Genomic DNA, 23,969 nt, shown 5'->3' on the forward strand with positions numbered 1-23,969 from the left:
GTTAGATTGGAGGGCCCAATCTTCCCACTAGATGGGCCGTCACTCTTTTTATAGCAGCCCATGGGCGGACGGATCACCTCTCTCCAGCCCTTTTCTGGGAGAGATTTAAATATTTACCACTTTGTGACAATTAACTATCTGTCACTTGTCACTGGACCCCTATGTCAAAGACACATGAGAGCTGTTATTTATATATGAGTGACTAATAGTTAAACACCAAATCTAAACATGGCTAATAGTTACTCCCTCCGTCCCATAATATAAGGGATTTAAAGTTTTTTTTGCTTGTAACGTTTGACCACTCGTTTTATTCAAAAAATTTTGAAATTATTATTTATTTTATTTGTGACTTACTTTATTATCCACAGTACTTTAAGCACAACTTTTCGTTTTTTATATTTGAAAAAAAAATAGAATAAGACGAATGGTCAAACGTTACAAGCAAAAACTCAAAATCCTTTATATTGTAGGAACGGAGGGAGTAGACACTTAGACGCCCCCGTCTTCTGATTGTCCCCAGTCCCACAACTCAACTCTGGTCGCTATTCACACATAACATGTTGATGTAACCTTTTGGCAGATTGGACTTGTAGTGAACTACTCCCTCTGTCCCAAAATAAGTGTAGCCATAATTTTCAGCGCCCAACTTTGACCATTCGTCTTATTTGAAAAAAATTTGAAAAAAAAAATAAAAACATAAGTCACGAGTAAAGTACTATTCATATTTTATCATCTTATAACAACAAAATTGTTAATTATAAAAAAATTTCAAATAAGACAGACGATCAAAGTTGGGCGCGGAAACTCATGTCTGCACTTATTTTGGGACGGAGGTAGTACTAATATAAATTTTGCAAACTTATAAACCCTAGATTGAAAGTTTATGGGCCTAAATAAATCATTTAAGGCCCTTTCGAACGTAGGAATCTTATAGGAATTCCACAGGAATTATAGTTCAATTCCTGAAAAAATCCTCCATTCCAAAAGAGGCCCTATACAAGTTGGGAAAATAGTACTAGAACGTTTTTTTTTTCTTCCAGGTGTGAAATACACCCTGGCTGTGGTACATCACTGTACTGAAGCACAGTATACATGTGACAACTATATCTTCATAACAGGGAGAGGAATTCCAAGCAAAAACTTCTGCTGGGTCTAATCTATGCAGGTATCGGTGAATGGCATTTTACAAAGACTTTTGTAGAATTGACAGCTATACTTTGGCTACAAAGGTTTTGATGTAATTTTAGGCTACGGCTTCTGCCCAGAAAACATGATGAACGACCTCTGGACCTTGCTGCTGTAATTAACAAGACCGCAGGATTTGCACAAGTCTTCGAGCTCTCCTTCGGTGAAGTAATTGTAGCTGGTGTTAACTGGTCCAACAATCTGCAGTATATAAAGCAGCAATGTGAGTATGACTGCATAAGCTCATAGGGTTAGATAAGCAGAAAATAAGTAGAAAAAGTTACCTGTCTCAGTGGCCGCAACGCTTCAACAGAGAAGGGATTGTTCCTGGGAGAAGATAAGAAGGTTGTTGCTACAAAGACACCACCAGGCCTCAGGACTCGACTTATTTCAGCCACCTGATAATTAAACAGGAGCAGAAGAACAGAGATTCAGGTGAAAGCAGTTTAAAGTGATGACAGTTTTACAGAACAATTCATTATCATAAATCTGGAGACTCCAATACTGCTATACAGACCAAATTAGTCACCTTAATCATGAGAGCAAATTGGACAGATACTAACCGCATTCGAAGGGGAGGGCCAGCAGTGGATAGCAGCTCCAGCATGAATGGCATCAATTGAAGATGAAGCAAAAGGGAGTCTCGAAATATCTGCCCTTACAAGAGCAAGATTTCTGTGTAAGCATAAGAGGAAAACAGTTAGTTGTGCACCTGGCATGAACTAAATAAAGATTGGAGTATTTGTCTTAAAAAGCACCAGATGGAGAAAATAGAATTCTGTGTCAATTGCAGTTCATTTGGATGTTAATCACGTAATTTTTGTGTTGCCTGGTAATTGATGCATAGATTAAATTAAACTACATAAACTAGTAACTTCAAACAGACAAAGTGATGCTCTGCAAAATGCTTAATTGATAATATATTTATGTTAGAAGTGGTTAAGGTTATGTCTTGTTTCATTTGTGTGACATATGCTGTAATTTTTTGTACTCACACGAAAAGCAGAAAGGATATTAACGAAATTCAGAGACATGAAGAAGAGAGCTCACGTGTTTACAAGAGTATCATCTTGCTGAATAAATTCATAACACTGGCAAAGCATATTCTCGGAGAAGTCCAAAGCAATCACAGCTGAGTACGATCCAGATTTTGCAAATTTTCTTGTGAACAAGCCACTGCCACAGCTTACATCAAGAAGTACACCACCAGCAACTGATTGGAAATAATCTTGAGCCATTTGAAACTGATGAAACCAACAACAGATCAGAAAAACATACATAAGAAATGATTATGTTCTATAGTAAACACTTGGTGAATTAACATTGCTTCTTTACTTATTGAAACAGAAATATATTACACCACAGGTCACGTTGGCTAGACTTTGTTATTTAGTAACGCCGAGATATCAAACAACGAAGGGAATGTCCTAGAAATGAACCTCTTCGTCAAGTCCAGGGAATCCACTTCGATTGAAATTTTGACGCCACCCTCTTTCATAAAGAAATGAGACGAGTGGGCTCCTGAACAGCTCAGTTCTAGCTGGCTTCAATTCACTATATTCTTTTGTTCCAGAAGTGACAGTGAGATCCAAGAAGATATCTTTGCTGGTGAATGACTTGTTGCACTTTGAACATTTGAACCCAGACCTATAAATTGATGGCCTGGAGCATGCATAAAAGGAACATATCATAAATGCCAATCTAACAAAACATGCAAAACATAATGTAGAAATGAAATTGTACGTACAAGTTTATGCCCGATGGGCCTTTCCTTATCAATGGCTCATAGCAAACAGGGCATGCAAACACCTCGGCTTCTGAATTGTTACTCTGCGGTACTTTGTTTTCCTATTAAGTGTAAAACACAGAGACAATCAATTCTTCAGTTTTTTTTTTAATAATGGAATTCATTCCAGCCTTTGCTTCAAAGAAGCTACAGCCAAATTCTTTAGTTTCACACAGAACGAAAAAGGCTATCGTTATTGTCAGGTTGGAACTCCAAAAGTCCAAGATATAACACACAAACAGCAGGGCAGGGTCTAATGAGAAACATCAGACATTCAGACGCAATGTGATTATTGACAAGCCCATCTCTGCCCCAGCATACGTGGGCACCTTGAATAAGCAGAAGTCAAAACCACCATGGTATATGTAGGTGCCCCGTTACTGCTAGTCATCATCAGCATGTACCCGAAACCCAATTTACCCAAGTGGTCACTAGTCTCAAGTCTCAAAAAACTTATAGGTCCATAAGTCCATGTAACTTCTCAGCTGATCATCCACAGATAATGTATCTTGTCAGTATTCTACGAAGCTTCTTTGCAGATATATGGCCTCCTATGCACTTATAGCAAAGAAGAGATAGAAACAGCTAACCATTTACAGCAGAGGCAAGAAATCGCCTCAGTGCGCAAGAAAAAAAAAAGAATCGCTGCGAGATTTCCACTAGCTCCAGACCACCTAGTAGCTGACCTGCTGCCAGGTCCGCATAACGCCGAACACCTGTCAGGCAAAGGGGCGGCAACATCAAATGACTTAAAACTCACCGGCTCGACGGCGATCGCGGCGGCCTCGACAGCCACCCGGCGAGCGGGGAGGCGGCGGTGGCCAAGGAGGCGGAGCGGGGCTCGGGCCCGCGGGAGCTGGAGCGAGGCGCCGGAGGAGCAGGAGGCCGCGGCGGCTGCTCTGACCGCGAGCTCCATGGTCGGGCGCAGCGCACGCACGATTGATGATTTCACTTGCAACGTTGCACGGGAAAAAAGACGAGAGGCGACGCTTAGGTAAGTTCGGTGGGGGGGGGGGGGGGGGGAAACCCGCGGTTGTGGCGGGAGAGCGTCGGCGTGGCGCGAGCCGCGGCCGTTCGCGCGGTGCCGGTGCCGGTGTGGTTTTTGCTCCGATGGGTCGCGGATTTTTTTTTTCCTTCTCGTATGGCCCTGTTTAAGTTTCCAAAATAAAAAAATTCACGCTGTAACATCGAGCGTTTGAACAAATGCATAGAGGATTAAATGTAGGAAAAAATATACAAATTACGTGTAAATTGCAAGACGAATCTTTTAAGTCTAATTGCGTCATGATTTGACAATGTGATGCTACAGTAAACATTTGCTAATGATGGAATAATTAGGCTTAATAAATTCATCTCGCGGTTTTCTAGCGGAATCTGTAATTTGTTTTGTTATTAGACAACATTTAATACTTCAAATGTGTGTCTGTATATCCGATGTGATAACCAAACCTAAAAATTTTCCCCAACTAAACAAGGCCAATTTACGTGACTCATTCGCGTGCCAGATGCCACGTCTCAGGTCTCAACTCCAATTACCACGCGCTTACGATACCTGGCTAAGTTTACAGTGTAACATACGATTAGTGAAGTATTTTACTATTTTAAATTTTAATATAAATTGATGTATTTTAAAATATTTTTTATATTTTTTAAAAAAACATGATGTCTGGTCGCTTGAGAAATGTGCATGCAAAAATGAGAGCTTTCTCTTCTATATGTCTGACAGAGAAACATCGTTGATTGCCCACGACGATGAGATCGAGCAACCGGAGCCTGAGTTCCAAACTTCCAATAGCATAGAAATGTCCAACCCCTTTCTGGATTCAGCCAGGGAGCATGTGTACAGATGTGAGTCCGTGGTTGGAAGAAAAATAATGAAACATGTGGTTCATATAGGTTTAGATCGATCGCTCGGAAATGTAACATTCTACTCCTGTCGTGTTCATCTTTGGATCTCTTATTTGCAAAGTTACAAGATTTGGGAAAGCTTTTCTCTGGCTAATTCAACTGGATATTGAGTTGAAGTTTTGATATGGGATCTCTCTCCGTTGTCTTGGTCCTCCTCTTGTAGTTATAGCTAACATTGTATGGGGATAGAGATGCTCAGATTCGTTGTACTAGATTGTGTCACATTTTTATTAAGTACTGTAAGTTTATTTTGAAACGAAGATGATAAGTTTGTTGCAACGTATGGCAGTTGTTAATAGTTGAGGAAAATTTCGCAGGATTTATAACTTTACATGATTTTGCAAGAAAACTCTCATATTTATAACTGTCATGATACATTTGCTTTCGGAGATTTCGTCTATACACGTCATTAGAGCAGTCCCAACCCATAACACTAGACATGGTTTTCATAAACTCCACATCATCAAGAAACTAGTACTAGAGACTACTCTTTCAATGCAAACAACACTATTATCTCGCATGATATCTTGAATGTTGTGTAGAAACCATGTCTTACATAAGACATGGTTTCCTTCTCTTTCTTCATTTATTCACTTGCCACATCATTTTTTTTGTTCTAGGTGACAACTTATTTAATACTTTGGACACTATCATAGTAATTGGGTTGGGAATACCCTTAATCAGGTGCAGCGTCTAGCGACATTGATCGAAAGCAATCCGGCAGCAGGCCAACTGCTTGCAGCCATCAACTTATCGTAATTATCGCCTGGCCGTTGATACTTTCCAGTCACTGTATATATATATATATATATATATATATATATATATATATATATATATATATATATATATATATATATATATATATATATATATATATATATATATATATATATATATATATATATATATATATATATATATATATATATATATATATATATATAGGACACTCATATGGGGCACCATGGTGCCCGGGCACCATGGTATCTAATGCACAAAATCACTCAAATTTTTCAAAATTTTCAAATTGTGAGTATATACCTAGTTATAATAATTTGATTCATACCTATACTTATCAACAAAACAACTCAAATTTAACTTTATTTCACAATCCATGATTACATACCTAACTAATTATATGTATGGATGCTATATACCTAGAATCAACATCTAACAAAAACAAGTTCAAATTCAGTTCAAACTTGCTTTAAACTTGTTAGTAAAGTAGTTAATGTTAATACCTAAGTAATTGAAAAAGTTTTAATTGCATTTGAATTAGGTATATACTCAATTTCAACAATGGTGCCCGGGCACCATGGAGCACCAAACAAATTTACTATATATATATATATAATAGATTAAGTTACCTTTAAATTTTCTTCTCTTCACTATTTCTCTTACTTATACATTCAATGTGTTTATCTTAAAACACGTATAGAGTTAACTCTTACTATACGAGAGCTAACGCATTTTTTCTCTTTTTTAAGATAAGTTTATAGCTGATTTATCCTTGTTCTCATGGGACGCCATATGGTTGTCAGACTATCACACAGTAACCGATACGATTAGGCATCTCCCTTTCACGAGAAAAAGGCATTCGCCCCTCTAAGATAGACTGATAAGTGATAGTGAGTTCATCTGTTAAACTTGCTCTGAGAACTTACTTCCTGCGCAAAAAGGAAAAACAAATAAACTAGAATTTGTTATGACACAGTAGAGTACAATGAATTTAAAAAAATATATATTTAGATTATTGTATTAGTTTACATCGCATCTAAATTTAGGTTAACTTTTTCCGACAAAAGGGTACTGTACGTTGCAAGTTGCGATACGTGACAAGTTAGCCCTCTGTTTTAGTGCAATTTACTGTGTGCCACATGCACCTGTGATTAGCCCACAGCTTCCAAGGGTTCGATCGGCAAATCGAGACTGAACCCAATCCTGTGATCCTGTCAGCAATTTTGTCTCATATTTTTTGGAGCTTAATGGTGCGACGTGACTCATGTCCTCATGGGTCAAGGAGAAAATCGTCAGGTTAAACAAATCGTTTGATTACGTGTATTTCTCGAATGGGCACTTTTGAGTGTTACATAATTAAGCTTTTGATGAGTGAGACAGTGAACCAGTGATGCTAGTTCTTTCCTGCGGGAGGAAGGGAAGGTATATATCTATCCATTCATATAGCATGCGTGGCTACGACATCATCCACCGTTCGTTTTGGCATCGAGATGTGGCGCAACTTATAGTAGCTTATCTCGCAGGAGAAAAGTGATTGATTGTGAATCTGATCCTTATCTCTCGCTTGTACTTCGTAGTAGATAATTCGGTCATGTAGCACTAGTGCACTATGACACTATCTTAGAGGGGTGTTTTGATTCAGGGACCAAACTTTAGTCTATGTCACATTGAATGTTTGGACACTAATTTACAGTATTAAACATAAACTACTTACAAAACTAATTGCATAATAAATAAGAGCTAATCCACGAGACAAATGTTTTAAGTCTAAATAATCTATAATTAGAGAATGTTTACTGTAGCATCACATAGGCTAATCATGAATTAATTAGGCTCAATAGATTTATTTTGCGAATTAGTCTAGGGTTATAAAATAGATTTTATCATTAGTTTACGTTTAATACTTATAATTAATATTAAACATCCGATGTGACGGATTAACCCATCCAAACTCCCCCTTAGGCGTCAGGCTTTACTCCATCTGCGAATTAGTAGCATTATTATTTTCGTTAAGACTCTGCAGTCAGAGCTCTCATTTCATGGAGAGCTGACGGGATCATAACCTATTTGGTCGTTCTCAGAGGTATCTTCAATTGTTCATTTGGCCATTCATCGGTCCGATTATCAAAGATGCCTCCACGGCTGCACCCAAATAAAAATATCGGCTTTATTGTTTCCCTTATATTTATGCTTATATAAACCACCGTTTATTAGTAAGTTAAAATTAATTTAGTAAAATTAGTATATACATGTTATTAGCGATTATTGTAAAATAAACCATAATAAAAATCCACAAAATCAACTATAAAATTAAAATTTATAAAATTTAACATATAAGCATATAAACGAGCTCTATTGGATTACTCGTCAACAATGTTACAATCATGAACATATCGATCGAGAAATTTAATTACACAAAACACTACAAAGGGACTCGGTTTGCTTTTTTCCCTCTACCTAATCCAAAGACCATCCGTTGCAGCCATACAAATCCGGTGTGCTACGTGCGCTCGAAACAGCCTGCATCCCTGCATCGCGGGAACCAAAACCGACAGTAACCGCAGGACATTTCGCCCTATCCACTCCGATCCACTGCACCCCGCACCTCAGCGAGGCCACTTGACGAGCAAACAGCCAACAAAGCAGCAGCTGATTCCGATCCTTTCGTCCGAGCCGACCACTAGCTACCACTCGAGCTGGCGGCGGTCGCCGTCGCGAAAAGCAGACGTGGAGAGGCTATCCAGGCTTTTCCCCTTTGATCCCCTCGCCTTCTCGTCCGCCCGTGCTGCCGCCGCCCGCCGATATCTTCGGGCTAGCATCGGGTTCGCCTCGCGTTCATAAACGTTTTTCTAATCTCTTTTTTGCTTGCTTTTTTTTCGCCTTAACGCGGCCCGGGCGGAGGGGGCCGCTTTCGGGGTGTCGCTTAGGACGAGGATCCTCTGTAATCGAAGTCACGTGACTTTATTATTGATATATAAACCCGATAATATTTAAGTTCATATGACAAAGTTACTGTGCATTTGTTCATTTGACTGAAGAGAATCTTAATCAGTCGGCTATCGCGTTCTATGCGTATCTGTGGGTCTTTGGAGGAGCTGGACGAACGCACGCCATCGGCCGCCATGTGAGCTTATTTTGCTCTTTCGGCTGTGTGGAATTCTTATCCGGTTTTGCACGGAGATATGGCGATGATTAGTTGGGGTATTATTATACTCCTATTTGGGGAAGGGGTCTTAATTAAGGTGGTACGGAGTCTAATACGTTTGACGCGATTGCGTAGCCCAGGAGGAGACCAAGATTGCAAACTGGTGTGACTGCCAATGGAAAAAATAAGTTTACTTGTTTCGTTCCAAAAAAAATCAAAATCAACCTATATAAAAATGTGGCTCATCTTAGATTAATTTCTTTTGAAATGGAGAGAGTAATTAATAGCAGTAGGCCAGTACAATCTTCTTCACATCTTAGAAGTAGCCTGAATTTTCACAATCAGTTCATTGTATTTACAGATTTGTAGAATCGCTAAGAGCACCGGCAACAGTAAAATAATGTGCTATCTATAAAACATGTATATCTCAGCAATAGACTAGATTAATAGTAAACCACTTCAATGGTATGTTTACATGTATATCTATAGCTCTCTAATCCATTGCCTCGTTTTTCTCTATAGACTATCTAAAGATTAGTAGATAGCGTTGCTCTCCCTCTTCATTTAATCTTTTCCAATTAAGAAAATATGCTGACATAGATATATTGTAGAGAGTCTATAGATAACAATTCTGGGTGCCCTAATAGTTCATCACATATGTGCTCATGCTAATCTGCAACAGCATAATGATCGTATTAGCCCTGACCTGTCATCCGCGACAGGCTGCCTGCACGACCGACCGTTATCATCAATCATCATCGATCCGTTGCTGGTCCCGCTGAGCCGTGGGCCCCACGTCGTCATCCGCAACCCGCCTACGCTAAGCAAAATCCCCAAACGGCCCCCACGTCTAACTGCACGCGTAACGGCGCTTCCCCCACCGCGTACTCCGTACTACCTCCGTCTCAAACCAAGTGTAGCCGTAGATATCTGTGTCCAACATTTGACCATCCGTCTTATTTAAAACATTTATGAAAAATTTGAAAATATTTAGTCACGTATAAAGTACTATTCATGTTTTATCATTTAATAGCAATAAAAATATTAATCATAAAAAATTTTCAAATAAGATGAACGGTCAAATGTTAAACGTGAATAGTGTAAAACTGCACTTATTTTGGGACGGAGACGGAGGGAGTAGTAGCTAGCCGCCGTCACTTCCCAGTTCACGCCGTCAGAGGCCCGTCCCTATTTAGCCGCACCCTTCGTCTCTCCACCCAAACCAAAACCACCATCTCATCATCGGAAAATTCATCTCAAAAAATCACCAGTGATCCCAATCCACTACTACGGCGAGAGCTAGCTCGATGGAGGCATCGCCGCCGACGTCGCCGTCGTCGCTAAGGCACAGACTGAGGACGACGGTGTGCTGCTGCTTCGGCTCGCCGGGGGAGCGGCGGAGCGGGGAGAAGCTGAGGTGGAGGCGGCGGGTGGCCGCGGGGGAGTTCGGGTACGACCCGCTCAGCTACGCGCTCAACTTCGACGATGGCGACGGCGACGACGACGCCGCAGACGACGCCGCCGCGGCCTTCCGGTACAAGAACTTCTCCTCCCGGCTCCCGCCCTCGCCGGTGGCGGCGCCGGCGCGGCGGTCGACGGCCATCGCCATCTCATGAACTGTACCCCACCTGTCTCCTCCTCCACGCCCTAACTCTTCTTCACTATAGAGAGATTAAACTGTGTACTCATGATTAAACTACAGCATCAAAAATTGTGAGATTATTACTACACTATTAGCTTAGAGGAAATGTTCCCATGGTTTCGACACATGGTTTCCTATGTAATTCGATACATATCGAGATGTTTGTGAAAAATTGGTGATGTATCCCAGAATTGGGGCGATTTTAGTCTTGAAAAAAAATCTCTCCCTCCTTTTACCGCGGTAGTTTTGGACTCGTGAATCGGTGAATGACATGTGGGCCCGCGCGTGTGCGAGGCGAGTTTGGTGGCGCAGTAGGAGTGTACTCCCATTCCCGCGTGCGCATTGGTCTTTTTCGCCGGGGGATATGACGACGAAATTTGGGGATTGAGCCGGGGTTTGGATTTTTCTGCAAAATTTGGCGCCTTTGGAGAAAGGGGAAAAATTAAGGGGATTTATGAGAAAAAAAGAGAGAAATGGACGTTGCTGCGTTGCAGGCTGCGCAGCCAGTTGGTTGGACTTGGACCGGATGCGCGTGCTGGGTCAAACCGAGAAGGATTTGGTGGATCCGATGCGATGGGGAAGGCGAGGAGGCGAGTTGAGTGGAGGTAGCCGTTTGCCTCGCCGTCTTGCCCGTTGCAGATGCCAATATGCCATTGCCACCACACGGTCTGGTCCACACTTGCACTGTCCAGTCTACGAGTGCCACCCCTTTTGTAACGTGACTGTTGTGCGTGGATCAAGCTAGCGGACGCTTTTGGACGGTCAAATGCGCAGTACTCGCCACTCGAATTGGCGCGTGCACGTGTGCGCGAGCTGCTGCTGCTACATTGGACTAAGGTGGTTTTTGAAACTCATGCAGATGGAGATTAAGTATTTTACATAAAACGATATGCTATTAACATAGGGTTAATTGAGTTTTATCTATTACAAACTTAAAACATATATTTATCTGATATTATATTTATCTGATATTTTAGAGTAATTTTTATATAGAAAGTTTCACATGAAACGTGTCACGGATATCTAAATTTTTGTCCAACTTTTATTGGAGGAAAGAACAAGTCCTAACTATAGAAGTACCCGAAGTACCCGGTGCGGTCCGTGTGCAATTTGATCCCATCTAACTCGTCACAAGGTGTTTGCTTTGCTTCTTCAGCTCCACCGATCAATAAAAGATTGCATTCTGCATTTTGTCACGAGTATGACCAATGGATTTGTGGGTATGTAGACACTAGTTATATTTGAAAAGCTTCTGATATACTCCCTTCATTTCATAATGTAAGATTTTCTAGCATTGTCCATATTCATATAGATATTAATGAATCTAAACACTATATATATCTAGATTCATTAATATCTATATTAATATAAGCAATGCTTCAAAGTTTTACATTGTGAAATGGAGGAAGTAATATATAACTCCAGCTATCGGAAGCTTTCAAGTGACAAAACATGATCTAACTAACATTGTTCATGTTCTGGAACAAAACAGGAAAGAAAAAACAGGCCGCCAGGGCAGCCAAAAATAACTTTTTTTTAGATAATAGCCAAAAATAACTAGCACTACTACTTACAACTACTAGGAGAAAGAGGCAATAGTGATAGTTAATGTAGTAATGTAGTAGAAAAATTTTCTTTAAGAAAATATATGTTTCGAAGCATGAAACATATAATATATGTCAATAATTCGATTTTTAAGATGAAGAAAGAAAGTCCTAAAGCGCAATGCGTACTGTAACTTTTGATGTCGTATAGCCTTACGGGCCTAGCAGCGTCGCAAAGGAAAAAAGTCCAATTGACTCCCTTAAATATCGAGCGAATCTAATTTGTACCCTTAACCAGAAAACCAGATAAGATGATTCCTTAAACTATTAAAACAGGTGTAATTTAACTTACTGGGTGATTTTGCAAGCGGTTTTGGCTGACGTGACAGTTACGTGGTGGTGTTGACCCGGTTTTCGTCCCATGTGTCGTCGACGTGCCGCTTACGTGGAGAGCCCACAAGCACGGGAGAGAGAGAGAGAGGAGGGCTGACCGGCTGACTGGACATGGGCAGGGTCGGTCAACGCCACGTGGGCAGCCACGGTGGCAAGACGAGAGGAGAGAAGGAGGGGGCGCCGGATCGGACGGCTCACGGCGGCGATCCGGGGGAAAGTGCTAGCACTGGAGGGTAGAGGAGAAGATGGGCAATCCATTCACCGGCTTGGATTGGGGAGAGGAGACACGATGGCGACCGGCGGCGGCGGCGAAGCTCGCCGGAGTGCCGACATGGCTGCGCGCAAGGAGCGATACGCGGCTCGCACGGTTGGTTTGGTCGAGCCACTCCACCACTGCGACGCACACACGACGGCGTGAAGACCGAGAGTCACCGGCGACGGTAGCGCGGCGGAAGAAGCGGTGCGGTGAAAGGGGGGAAGAAGGCACGAGCGGCTAGGGCGGCGACTCGGGGCAGTCGCTAGGGACACGGGAAGGGCGACGGCGACGGGATTTGAGAGAGAAAGGCCGACGACGGCACACGACTGCGTGCAGCGGCGGCGGAAGGGGCGGCACGACCGAGCGGCGGTGCACGGCGGACGACGCCGAGGCGGCACGGTGTCGAGGCGAGTGCGCCTCTTTCTCCTCCGCCTCCACCCATGTCAGCTCCAGTGTCGACGCAGGCGTCGATGTGCTTGGGGGAGAGGCGGGTGCTGGAGCTGAAGCAGAGCGTGTCGCGGATGGTGAGGAGCGGGAAGAGGACGTCGCGCCGGGTGACGGGGGCGGTGGTTGGCGGTGGTGGCGGGGACGCCGTTGAGGAGGAGCAGGTCGGGAGGCGGGGAGGGGTGGAGGCGGCCGGTGAGGATCTTGAGAAGGGTGGACTTTGGCGGCGCCGCTGGGGTCGACGATGGCGAGGAGCTCGCTGGGGCGGGCGCGGCAGGAGACATTGCGGGTAATGTGGTGGGTGGTGGTGGGCTGAACCTGCTGCTGCTGCTCATTCGAAGGGGGAAGAAAAAAGGGGGAGAGAAAAGAGAGAGAAGGGAGGAGGAAGGGAGGAGGAAGAAAGGAAGGAGAAAGGATTACATGTGGGCCCCACATGTTGGTAGGTCCCACAATATATTTTGTGTTTGAATGACATATGGGTCCCACGGATATTTTTTAAATTCTAATGCCACATAAGCGCCATGTGTAATAAAAATCGGGTTAGCACCACCACGTCAGTAAAAACCGCCCTCCAAAACCTCTGGAGGAGTGAAAATACACTCGTTTCTATAATTCGGGGAGTCGTTCTACCCGTTTTTTCAGTTAAGGCTCATGAATTAGATTCGGTGAACAATTAAGGGAGTCTAAGTGGACTTTTTCCCGTCGCAAACCAGCAACAGCTTAAAAGGGCCACAGACACACGGCCTTTGATGGTGAGGCTCACTTCCAGAATCTGATTACCTGCACACGGAGCCCACTGATTCTCGCCTTCATGTCAGGATTGGGCCATTCAATGGGCCGAATTTATTGGGCCTACCAGCCTCACTACCAGGCTTGTAGACTTAGAACGGCCTATCGTGATCCAAGAACATTCATGGGCCTCTTTTCTCCCATAAAAAAACAGAAGACGACCAACTACTAGCCAAGTACGCAAGGCAAGCAAAGAGACAAGATTGAAGAAAAGGTTGCAGCAAATGTAGCCCTAGTAACCAAAAGCAAATTAGGTGCGGAAATGTCTGGTGTGGCAGGTATGGGAGGAGTACTGAGCCACTGGTCCAATTAAATACAGTCATGGTTGCAGCTAGAAACATCCGTATGTGTCACAGCTGCCTAACCACATCGGACATACTTGGTCCTAAAATAACACCATTTTTCTTCTCTGATTTGTTCTAAAGTAAATTTATTTTTAAATAATTATTATATTGAAGTTTGTGGCAGTATGAAACAAGTACATTAAAAGTAGAAAAAATAAGTAATATCTACACTGGAATTTGATAAAAAAAGTTATTTTAGTTATTTTTTTTATTGATACTTGTGCTATGATGGATAATGAATTTACTGAAGTTTCGCTCCTGTGCTCGCCATGTCGACCAAGCGAAATGTACGAAGACGTTTTCTTTGGGCCTGTTCACTTTGTTGCAAAAAAAAAACCTTACTAAATTTTGGCATTACCAAAATTTTAACATAGTTTGCCAAAATTTCTTATATAGTTACTAAAATTTGACAGCAAACTAAATGTAGTCACTTTTTTTAGCAACTTTCCTAAAATTTGGTAAGGTTGAAAATGAAATCAAAGTGAACATGCCCATTCTTTTCTGGCTTGCCACGTGACATCAATCTCCCCTCCCATTGACCTCACGTGCGATGCATACATTGCTGCTTGTTTGAGGCGACAGATTGAGAGGAGTATCCAATCTTCAGCTAAAAAGCCTTTGCCAAATGTGATTGCATCCTGTGTTCTTAAACTGTTGCCTGATTCCTTCTGCCCATGCAAATACTAATCAAATGTGCAATCCATCCTGAATAATACATACAGTAACAAAGTACTAGTACTGCCACTGGATGATCTCCACGATCTAAGACTAGATCCAAACAAAACCTGAATGGACAAGTGACCAAACAAAATGCACAGCATCCATCCATCACTTTTCCCCGGTCAAAGATCCATGTGAGAAGAGCGGAGAAACCCACGGAGAAGATAACAAAAAAAGAGAGAGGAAATCGCAGCTGAAAGAACGGAATGCCGACATGGGAGCGGTGGATAGTACAGTGGTACATAGGTGAGGTGATTTAGGGGGTGTTTAGATCAGGTGTAAAAGTTTTAACGTGTCATATTAGATATTATATAGCGTATCGTATGGGGTGTTCGGACACTAATAAAAAAACTAATTATATATAATCCGTCAGTAAACCGCGAGACGAATTTATTAAGTCTAATTAATCTGTCATTAGCAAATGTTTACTGTAGCACCATATTATCAAATGATGGAGCAATTAGGTTTAAAAGATCCGTCTCACAAATTAGTCGCAATACGTGCAATTATTTTTTAGCCTATAATTAATACTTCATGCAGGTGTTTAAATGTTCGATGTGACAGGGTGAAAAAATTTAGAGTGGGATCTAAACATGGCCTTAGAACGAGTACAATAACAGACTACAAGTTAGCTATAAATACAAGTGAATGTGATAAGAGGGCCTTAGAGAAGAGTAAGAGCACCCGCAATGGTAAAGTAAGTTGCTCTCTATAAAACATGTACATCTCAGCAATAGACTAGATTAATAGTAAATCACCTCAATAGTATGTCTACATCGGTATCTATAGCTCTCTAATGCATTGCCTCGTTTTTCTCTATAGACTATCTCCAGGTTAGTAGATAGTTTTGCTCTCTCTCTTCATTTAATATCTTCCAAGTAAGAAAATATGTTGACATGGATCTCTTGTAGAGAGCCTATAGATAACCATTGCGGGTGCCCTAAGAAGGAAATTAGGTTACAAATTTGTAGCTAGCTGCAACACGGATTTCAAAATGTTTTATGTGTATAAAAAGGTGGGACTATATATTAATAGTGTAATATATATTTATATGTAACTATTATATATTATATGAATCAACTATTAACTTGGCTATAGATGATTTGAAGTTAGAGCAGGTACAATAGCAGGCTATAAGCCAACTATAAACATATTTTAAAAAGATAAAGGAAGAGAGAAGAGCAGCAAGTTACATATCTGTAGCCATCTGTAGCACGGACTGCAATACGTAATGTGCGTATGATAGGTGGGACTAGATATTAATAGTATAATAAGCAAATATTGCATGAATTGACTATTATATTGTCTATAAATGATTTGGAGTTAGTAGTGGGCTATACTATTATTAAACTTGCTATGAGTAGTCCACTGTACTAATACTTGCTCTTATACGCATAGAATAAGAGGCGCGCCACGCGAGTAGTACGCGACGCGACGCGGTGGTGGTGGCGAGGTGGTGACGCGCCGCGAGGCGAGACGGGGGGAAGAAGTGGTGGGCGACGCGACGCGACGCGAGTTCCGGGGCGCGCGCGAGTACCGGCAAAACCTGTAAAGAAGCAGAAGGCCGCGCGACTGCAAGAGGGTGCAAGCCACCTGGGTGTCCGGCTAGCTGGATTCCTGGGCATGTGGCCCATGTGGCCTCTCTCCCCCTCTCGCTTCCAACTGGATAAAACACCTGAATTTCTCGCGGTTATTCCCTCCGTCTCACAATAATAAAATCATTTTCTCCTCTTGTTTATTTAAAATAAATTTATTTTTAAGAATTATTTTAAAACACAATCCAAATACACACTCATAATACATGCGCACTTATTACATCGGAGTTGATGAAAATAGATGATACTCTCTCCGGTTCCATTTTAGTTGACGTTTTGGACAATGACACGGTCTACAAATACATATTTGATCTTATTTTTCTATTATAATATATATAATAAATAAATGCATGTTTACTTTTATTTTATTATAGTACTTTAAAAGACAAATCTATATATGTTGTTCTAGTTCCTTCAAACTAAATATTTTTAAAGTTATTGATGGTCAAATTTATAAAAGTTTGACCTCAACCTTCTCCAAAACGTCAATTAATATGGAACCGGAGGAAGTAAACAATATATGGCTGAGTAGTAAGACCCATCCCACATGATATTGTAAAAGAATGCAACATTTAATAGAAATGCGGGACATTTATAAATTGGGTACAATATGATCAATTGTAATGCATGACTTGCCTTGTTCTCACACTGATGAGACCACAACAACGTCTTCGAGAAACCGTAGAGCGACGAAACGGCCGAGATCTACGCGACAAACAAAGCACACAAGCAAAACATGCTATAAGACTACTGAAACAGGAAACAAAACCATTTTTAATGGATTCTATGCATTTTTATGAATTTACTGAGACTTGAATGGACTTAAACGGAGTTCGGATGAATTAGATATGAATTTTAGAAGATTAAATGTGTTTTTACTATAAAAGAAAAGGCCTTAACGGATTTTATTGCGCAATAAAGGTCCATGCTGACATCATCGAGGGGGGGGGGTGGGGCGGCGCCGACAAACGGGACCCACGGGTCAGTGACTCAATGGGAGAGAGAGAGGGAGTGGTTGGCAGGCGGACCCCACCGGCAGCGGCTCCAAAGGGGGGGGTGGTGTCTGCCGGGCTCGGCTTGGCTCCAAGCCGGCTGGCCATGGAGGGGCGGCGGCAAGCGGCCACCGACGGCGGCGACCGGCGACGCGGCGGCGCGACGGCGGCGCCGGCTCGGCGCTAGGAGGGAGAGGAAGGGGAAAAACGGGGGAGGGGTGCCTCACCGGGGTTCGGACGGCGCGGGAGGAGGCGACGACGAACGGCGACGGCGAGCGACCGGAGGGCGACGGCGAACAGCGGCCGAGCTCCGGGACACCCTAAGAGAGGAAAAGAGAGAGGTTAGAGGGAGAGAGGGAGTCCACGGCAAGCGGAAACCTCGGCGACGGATTGTGACGGATGATCTTCGGCGACGGATTGTGACGGATGAGGGGTGGACGAGGCGGACCTCGGCCGCGCGAACCCGACGACAGTGGCGGCGTGGTGCGGCGGCGGCCCTAGCGGCTGCTAGAGGCGGCCGGAGCAGTGGAGATGGCGGCTGCGGGTGGGCGCACGGTGCGGGCGCGGTGGAGAGCTCGGGAGCGGCCGATGGAAAAAGGAAAAATGAGGAGGAGAATGCGGGGATGGTTTATATGGGCTCGGGAGGGACGGACGAGGCTGGGAGGCGGCCGGATTTCTCACCGACGTGGGGGAGTGGGGAGAGAGAGCTGGGGGGATTCAAAATTCGAATCCGCCCCTTGTGGGCGCGCGGCGCGGGCGGGAAGGCGAGGGCGGCGTCGCGACAATGTGGGGAGGGGCGTGGGGCACGGAGTGGGTGCGGGAGGAGCGGGGAAAGCGGCGGCGGCGCGGCGGTTTCGGCGGTGATTGCCACCGTCGGCTGGAGGTGGAAGAAGGGGCCGACAGGTGGGCCCCACCTGTCGGTGACCCGGAGAGAGGAGGGAGGGAGTGGGCCAGCCCAGCAAGGAGGAAGGGCGCGGGAGGAAGTGGGCCTACGGCCCAATAAGAGGAAAAAAAGGAAGGAAAAAGGAAGAAAAAGAAGAGAAAAGGAAAAAGGGGATTTTCCAGGGATTTAAATATTGCTTGTGCTCGATTTTAATTGGTTAAAATTATTTCTAGAGCTCTGAAAATTCCATTAAAAATCTTGTTAGCACATTTCGACATGTAGAACTCAAGAAAAATTCCACATACCGATTCCAATTATTATTTGCATTTATTAATTTAGGGATTCATCTCTAGGTTAAATTAAATCATTTCTTCGGACGATTTATTTTATGAATTTTAAAGCAAAGAGGGAAACTTCAGGGCGTGACAGTATTCTAGTATTCTGGTTTTGTATTAGTATGTATGAGATGCGTGAAAAATAAACTTATTTTGGGACGAAGATAGTATGTTATTATAATGGGCATGCATCGTAAGCTCTTAAGCATTTGTTCCAAAATAGAATAAGTTATCCTAAATATAATAATCTAATACTATTACTTATAAAAGGTAATTTTTTACCGCTAAAATACTCATATTATCCTAAATATAATAACCTACTACCAGTTATGAATTCACGGTTATATCATTATTTTGTTCGATGTATGGGGTGTGTCAAGCACTTTGACGATGGGTTGACGATGGCTTCAGGCAACATCCAACCCTTTTCTTCCTTATCGCTTGCACCAAATAAAAACTAGGATCATCCCACCCATGAATCAAACTAGGGAGTGGTCTCGCCCCCTGCATCCCACCCACCTTCTCCGAGAACCAAACACCACCTGCACTAGCTACTGCTAGTCCTATCGTCCTGCTCATCTGCCAATCTGCTACGGAGAGGAGGCTAACACTGTGAGTCTGTCTGTGATCCTGTGACTGAGCTTGAGGATATCTGTGCCCTCTTGCTTCCCCACAGGCTGGGGATTTGGGGCCATGTGCTTTGGGAGTGAACCAGTAATCTTCTTTACTACTACTAATCTTCTTTATTAGTAGGTTATGCGTGAAAGATGTTTTTTCCCCTAGATTAACACGATCTTTTACGACGACATACCCACTGAAAACAGTTGAGGGTGTAAATTCAGACGACCGAAAGTGGTAAATGGGATAACAGAAGAATCGAAGAGCACAGAAAACACGTACATCAGGGAAGGACCTAATCAATAATTAGAAGGGGTGAGGCTTCGAAACCAGGTCGTCTAGCCCACCACCTTGTGGAGCTAGCCGGAAGACCCATGTGCGTTTCTCGAAGAATCGAAGAGCACACTGAGATCCCTTTTAAATAATGGAATGGTGAAAAACACAGAAAAATGAAAAAAATATAGGATTTTAATAAAAGTACTTGTGTAACATAAAATATTTTAAAACACGAAAATAATCATTTAGACAGACAATAGAAGAAACATAAAAATTTGTATGAGAGGAGAGATAGAGTTAGAGAAACTTTAAAGAGGTTAGAGCTAGCTCTTACTAACTTAGGAACTTATGTCATGCACATAAGCTTTCGTATGCATACCGTTCAAACTAACTAACAAATATTACCGAAATAGTAAAGAAAAAGTGAACATGTACTTAAAATCATGTTACGTCTATGTGTAAAGTCTCGCCTTCAAATTTATACATAGAGAGATAAAAAAAATAAAATTCTAATAGATTTATACTATTACAACTGTAATTTTGAGGTGCTACTAAAATATAATGAATTTAAGTTAAAACTTTACATACATGTAGGTAAAATATTATTGGAAGTTTTTGTCTAAAAGTTTTGGTGATATTTGTTACTGATATGCACGATACACATATAAGTTTGTCTACATAGGATATGTTTTCTACTGATTTTTTTTCTAAGATATACATGCATTAAGCCATTTCTAAAGAATTTTCTGTTTCGAAATGTAGAAAGCTCCAATCCTCTGTTTCGAAATGTCAAATAATTTGTTTTATGTACGATTGGAATCCTACAAAGGATGCCTCTTCGGAAGCCGTTTTGCTGTGTGACAGGATCAAGGTGTGTTTGCTGGCAGGTGGTCAGGCAGCTCAACACTGTTACCATTTTGACTGTCACTTAACTGGACCTGGATTCCAATAAAGTGCAGGGTACAAGGAATCTTAAGCAAAACAGTGTGTGACAGTGAGGCTGGCTGGTGGTGACTATGCTCCCTCCTGGTCACAGCAAATCCCAGGCTATGTGACAAGAAGAACACGCAGAAACAGCTTGCCGTGTGCGTCGGAGACGAGTAAAAAAAAAAAGTACAGGGTGCATCCAAAACTGAATGCATCAAGACGCTTAGGTATAGTATTTCTTTTCTTTTCATCAGCATTCGTCTCCAATTAGCTTAAAGTCTTAAACCATGCTAAAATAATCACGGTTTAAGGATGAACTTTTCCCCGGGATCAGATCATCAACTAATTTGGACACCCTCTTGCCCTTGATTAAGGGTTCAACGTGGGGACGAAATCCTTGCTTCACTCTTTCACAATCACATCCCTCTTTATTCCATGCACGACAGCAAACTAGTATCTCATAAAGCTAAAATATCTCACTTGCGAGGTGGTTTAATTATTCAGTAATCAAAAGTGTGCGTGTTTTTTTTCTTGGCCCATACCTAGAACATGGAAATTATTGTCCTCTTTGAAATAGATGTCAGATCACAGTTCACGACAGGTAAGATGACCGGTCTGCATTGTTTGACCACTCGTCTTATTCAAAAAATTTGTGCTAATATAAAAAACGAAAAGTTATGCTTAAAGTAATTTGGATAATAAAGTAAGTCAAAAAAAATAATAATTCTAAAATTTTTTAAATAAGACGAGTGATCAAGCAATACAAGAAAAACTCAAAATCCCTTATATTATAGGACGGAGGGAGTAGATTACTTGGAATCACCTGGTGACAATCTCCCCTGTATGTAGAATAACCTTACCTTACGTTAAGTTACAAGATTCATTTCTAATTAATCGAGATATGCATGCAAACAACTCTAATACAAAGGAGATTCCATCGGAGCTTAACTCAATCATCTTGTTATAAACTATGGATATTTTAAAATGACCAGCATGGGATTTATAGTACAGCAACCCGGTCAGTTGTTCAGGTTCTTTGAAAAACCTACGGTACAATTTTATTGAAATCATGGAGATTCAAAATAGAATTTTCATATTAAATCATCACCATAGTTAGATTTATCTGAACTCTAAAATTTTACTACCTCCGTCATTTTCAGCTGATTTTTTTTGCGCGTTACACGTTAATCAAAGGAAATTCATGACAAATACTATAGATAACCGCTTATTCCTCAAATTTATCCTACTACTCTCATTCATCTGTCCACATAGTAGATAGCTACTGTACTCTGTCCTACATCTAACTGCAGCTTGCTCAAATTTCTCCTACTACCACTCACCCATCTCTCCACACAGATAGCAGGTACTGTATTTGAGTATTGGCTACTAGGTGGTGGTTAAAGATGATCAATGCTGATGATTACACCACCTGTGAGGAAGCTGGCAAAGGACTTGATAAAGTGGAGTATCCTCTTGCCCAATGGAGATGTTGGGGCGGACACCAACACCCCTGATTGGGGACACGAGCTCCGGAGGCCCCACGCTGTGCCACCCATGGCGACGTCCTTCTCCCATCTTCTTCCATTTTGTTTAACACTCGCTTTGCCGTCCTAGTTGGACAGTTTCTTAGGTTTCATCTTTCTTCTGTCGGGACCAGCAAGATTAATCCACCATAATGCTTGGAACTGCCTTCTTTTCACATAAAAAAACACTTAGTTTTAGCACATAAAAGAAATACCTATAAGAGCGAAGACGCGATCATTTTTATAATGAACTTATAAGTATTTCGCGTTCGTTTTCCTTTTTCATTTTAGTCGCAAAATGCATAAATATTAGTAAGAAATAGTTCCACTTCTATGGAAAGCTTGGAGAATCATGTGTTCTATGGATGAAAAGAGGATGGCATACTCTCCTAGGATGCTACTTCTGCAGGAGGATGATGCTAAAGGCTAAAGCAAAGCACTCCCCCTTCTGTCATGGTACTAGGAGGGATCAGGTGCTCCAATTACAACCTAAAGCATCCTATTAATGAACTGAACTACTTTAAGATTCTGCTGGGGTGCATTCCTGTAGGCCCAGTTGTCCTTTTAATGAGGGGGTGCCAGTAAATGTATGCCACCTAAGGTCAGGTCGAGGCTCTTCAATTTTGTTCTTGTGTGACTGGAGTAGATCTGTGGTTTTTGTTATAGACAGGCAGCCACCACTATGGCTGAGTAAAATAATACCTGTATGCCAGTAAAAAACAATAATATATGTATAATCATGTATAGTTGCTCTCTTTGTGTTTTTAGCAACACCACTCTGATTTTCTAGAGTTTTTAACTTTCAACCTTGGTAAATGTTGGGTGTAGTGGTGCCAAACTAGTAAGTAGTGGCTTTGTGTGTAAGAATGCATGGGACTGTGTTTGAGCAAATGCATAAGCAATGCAAGAATCTGATAATACTACCAGCATGGAAGTGGTGATGGGTTGTCCATGCACTCCACTGAAATATATTGTGGAAAAGGAAACAATAAAAATGTACAAGTTGGAAACACATTGAGACAAGCAAAGTTGCCTAAAAGGAAGACTTATAAGTTGTTATCAATTTTATCTTTACATGACGATGCTAAATACTCTGGCCACAGTAGGTTTAGATAGACGCATTCATGATTATGATGGACTTCTTCCCTCAAGGGTACAGTTTTTTTCCCCCAAATAAATAGATCAAATTTCACATGCAATTCAACAAGTTATTTGAAATTGAGTTATATTCACCATACAACTCTATGACTATTTATAAATATACAATTGTTGTCCATATGTATTTGCAGTAAGCTAGGCCATTAAAATTTCATCCCACCAAAATAGATGGTGTACCTTTTTTTCTTATATGACAAACACAATAATTTCAAGACTTCAAAAGAGGCGACGAAGTGGCTCATTTTAGGTCTCTCTTTATGGTAGTAAAAATATTTTTCTTACCCATGAATGCATAATTGTCTGTCACTGATCTTAAATATTAATGAAGAATAGATTCAAATCATTAGTATGTAAAAACCAACCGAAAGTATAGAATACACGGATCATGATGCTATATCTTTCGATATTCCCGAGAAGAGCTATTATCTCACAACAATCTTGTTGACGTCAGATATCTTTGACGCTCATATCATGGTTTAGTGCGTAGAAACATTGACTTATAGTCTTGGCCGTATCCGTTGATTCTATCTATACGATATGCATTGGATGCTTATCTTTTCGAGTACACACGTAAACCATATCTTGTAGATATGTTTATTACGCCATTACTAAGATATTGCATAACATTAAATCGCTATTGAGGCATTGACGATAGACAATAACATCTTGCCAGATAAAGATCACTATTACTGTCTTACCACATAAAGCTCTCTGTTTTTTTACCAGAAACATAAAGCTCTCTGTTGTAGCACATATCTGTTTTAA

At 41.7% G+C, this 23,969-nt stretch overlaps 2 protein-coding genes across 2 annotated transcripts; one reads left to right on the top strand and one right to left on the bottom strand.

Annotated features, from left to right (window-relative positions):
• Positions 1–875: 875 nt before the first annotated feature.
• On the bottom strand, positions 876–3,967 carry LOC4341657 (uncharacterized methyltransferase At2g41040, chloroplastic). The gene is made up of 7 exons (NM_001428231.1): positions 3,732–3,967; positions 2,933–3,033; positions 2,625–2,847; positions 2,236–2,429; positions 1,749–1,860; positions 1,470–1,583; positions 876–1,386 (listed from the first exon to the last, which is right to left on the bottom strand). The coding sequence occupies exons 1-7, from the start codon at positions 3,885–3,887 to the stop codon at positions 1,249–1,251; spliced, it is 1,038 nt and encodes a 345-aa protein (NP_001415160.1). The 5' UTR covers positions 3,888–3,967; the 3' UTR covers positions 876–1,248.
• A 6,017-nt stretch (positions 3,968–9,984) lies between these two features.
• On the top strand, positions 9,985–10,650 carry LOC4341658 (uncharacterized). Its single transcript, XM_015787526.3, has one exon. It carries the CDS (start codon positions 10,073–10,075, stop codon positions 10,379–10,381), a length of 309 nt encoding a protein of 102 aa, XP_015643012.1. The 5' UTR covers positions 9,985–10,072; the 3' UTR covers positions 10,382–10,650.
• Positions 10,651–23,969: the final 13,319 nt, after the last annotated feature.

The sequence above is a fragment of the Oryza sativa genome, chromosome 6 (assembly GCF_034140825.1).
Source record: "Oryza sativa Japonica Group chromosome 6, ASM3414082v1".
NCBI classification, from domain to species: Eukaryota; Viridiplantae; Streptophyta; class Magnoliopsida; order Poales; family Poaceae; genus Oryza; species Oryza sativa.

Excerpts from the sequence above, each read along its gene's own strand:
- LOC4341657 (NM_001428231.1), bottom strand. The coding sequence starts at position 3,887 with ATGGAGCTCGCGGTCAGAGCAGCCGCCGCGGCCTCCTGCTCCTCCGGC. Across the intron at positions 2,430-2,624 it reads TCCCTGGACTTGACGAAGAG|TTTCAAATGGCTCAAGATTA; the intron begins GTTCATTTCTAG and ends TGGTTTCATCAG. Across the intron at positions 1,584-1,748 it reads GGCCCTCCCCTTCGAATGCG|GTGGCTGAAATAAGTCGAGT; the intron begins GTTAGTATCTGT and ends TTTAATTATCAG.
- LOC4341658 (XM_015787526.3), top strand. The coding sequence starts at position 10,073 with ATGGAGGCATCGCCGCCGACGTCGCCGTCGTCGCTAAGGCACAGACTG.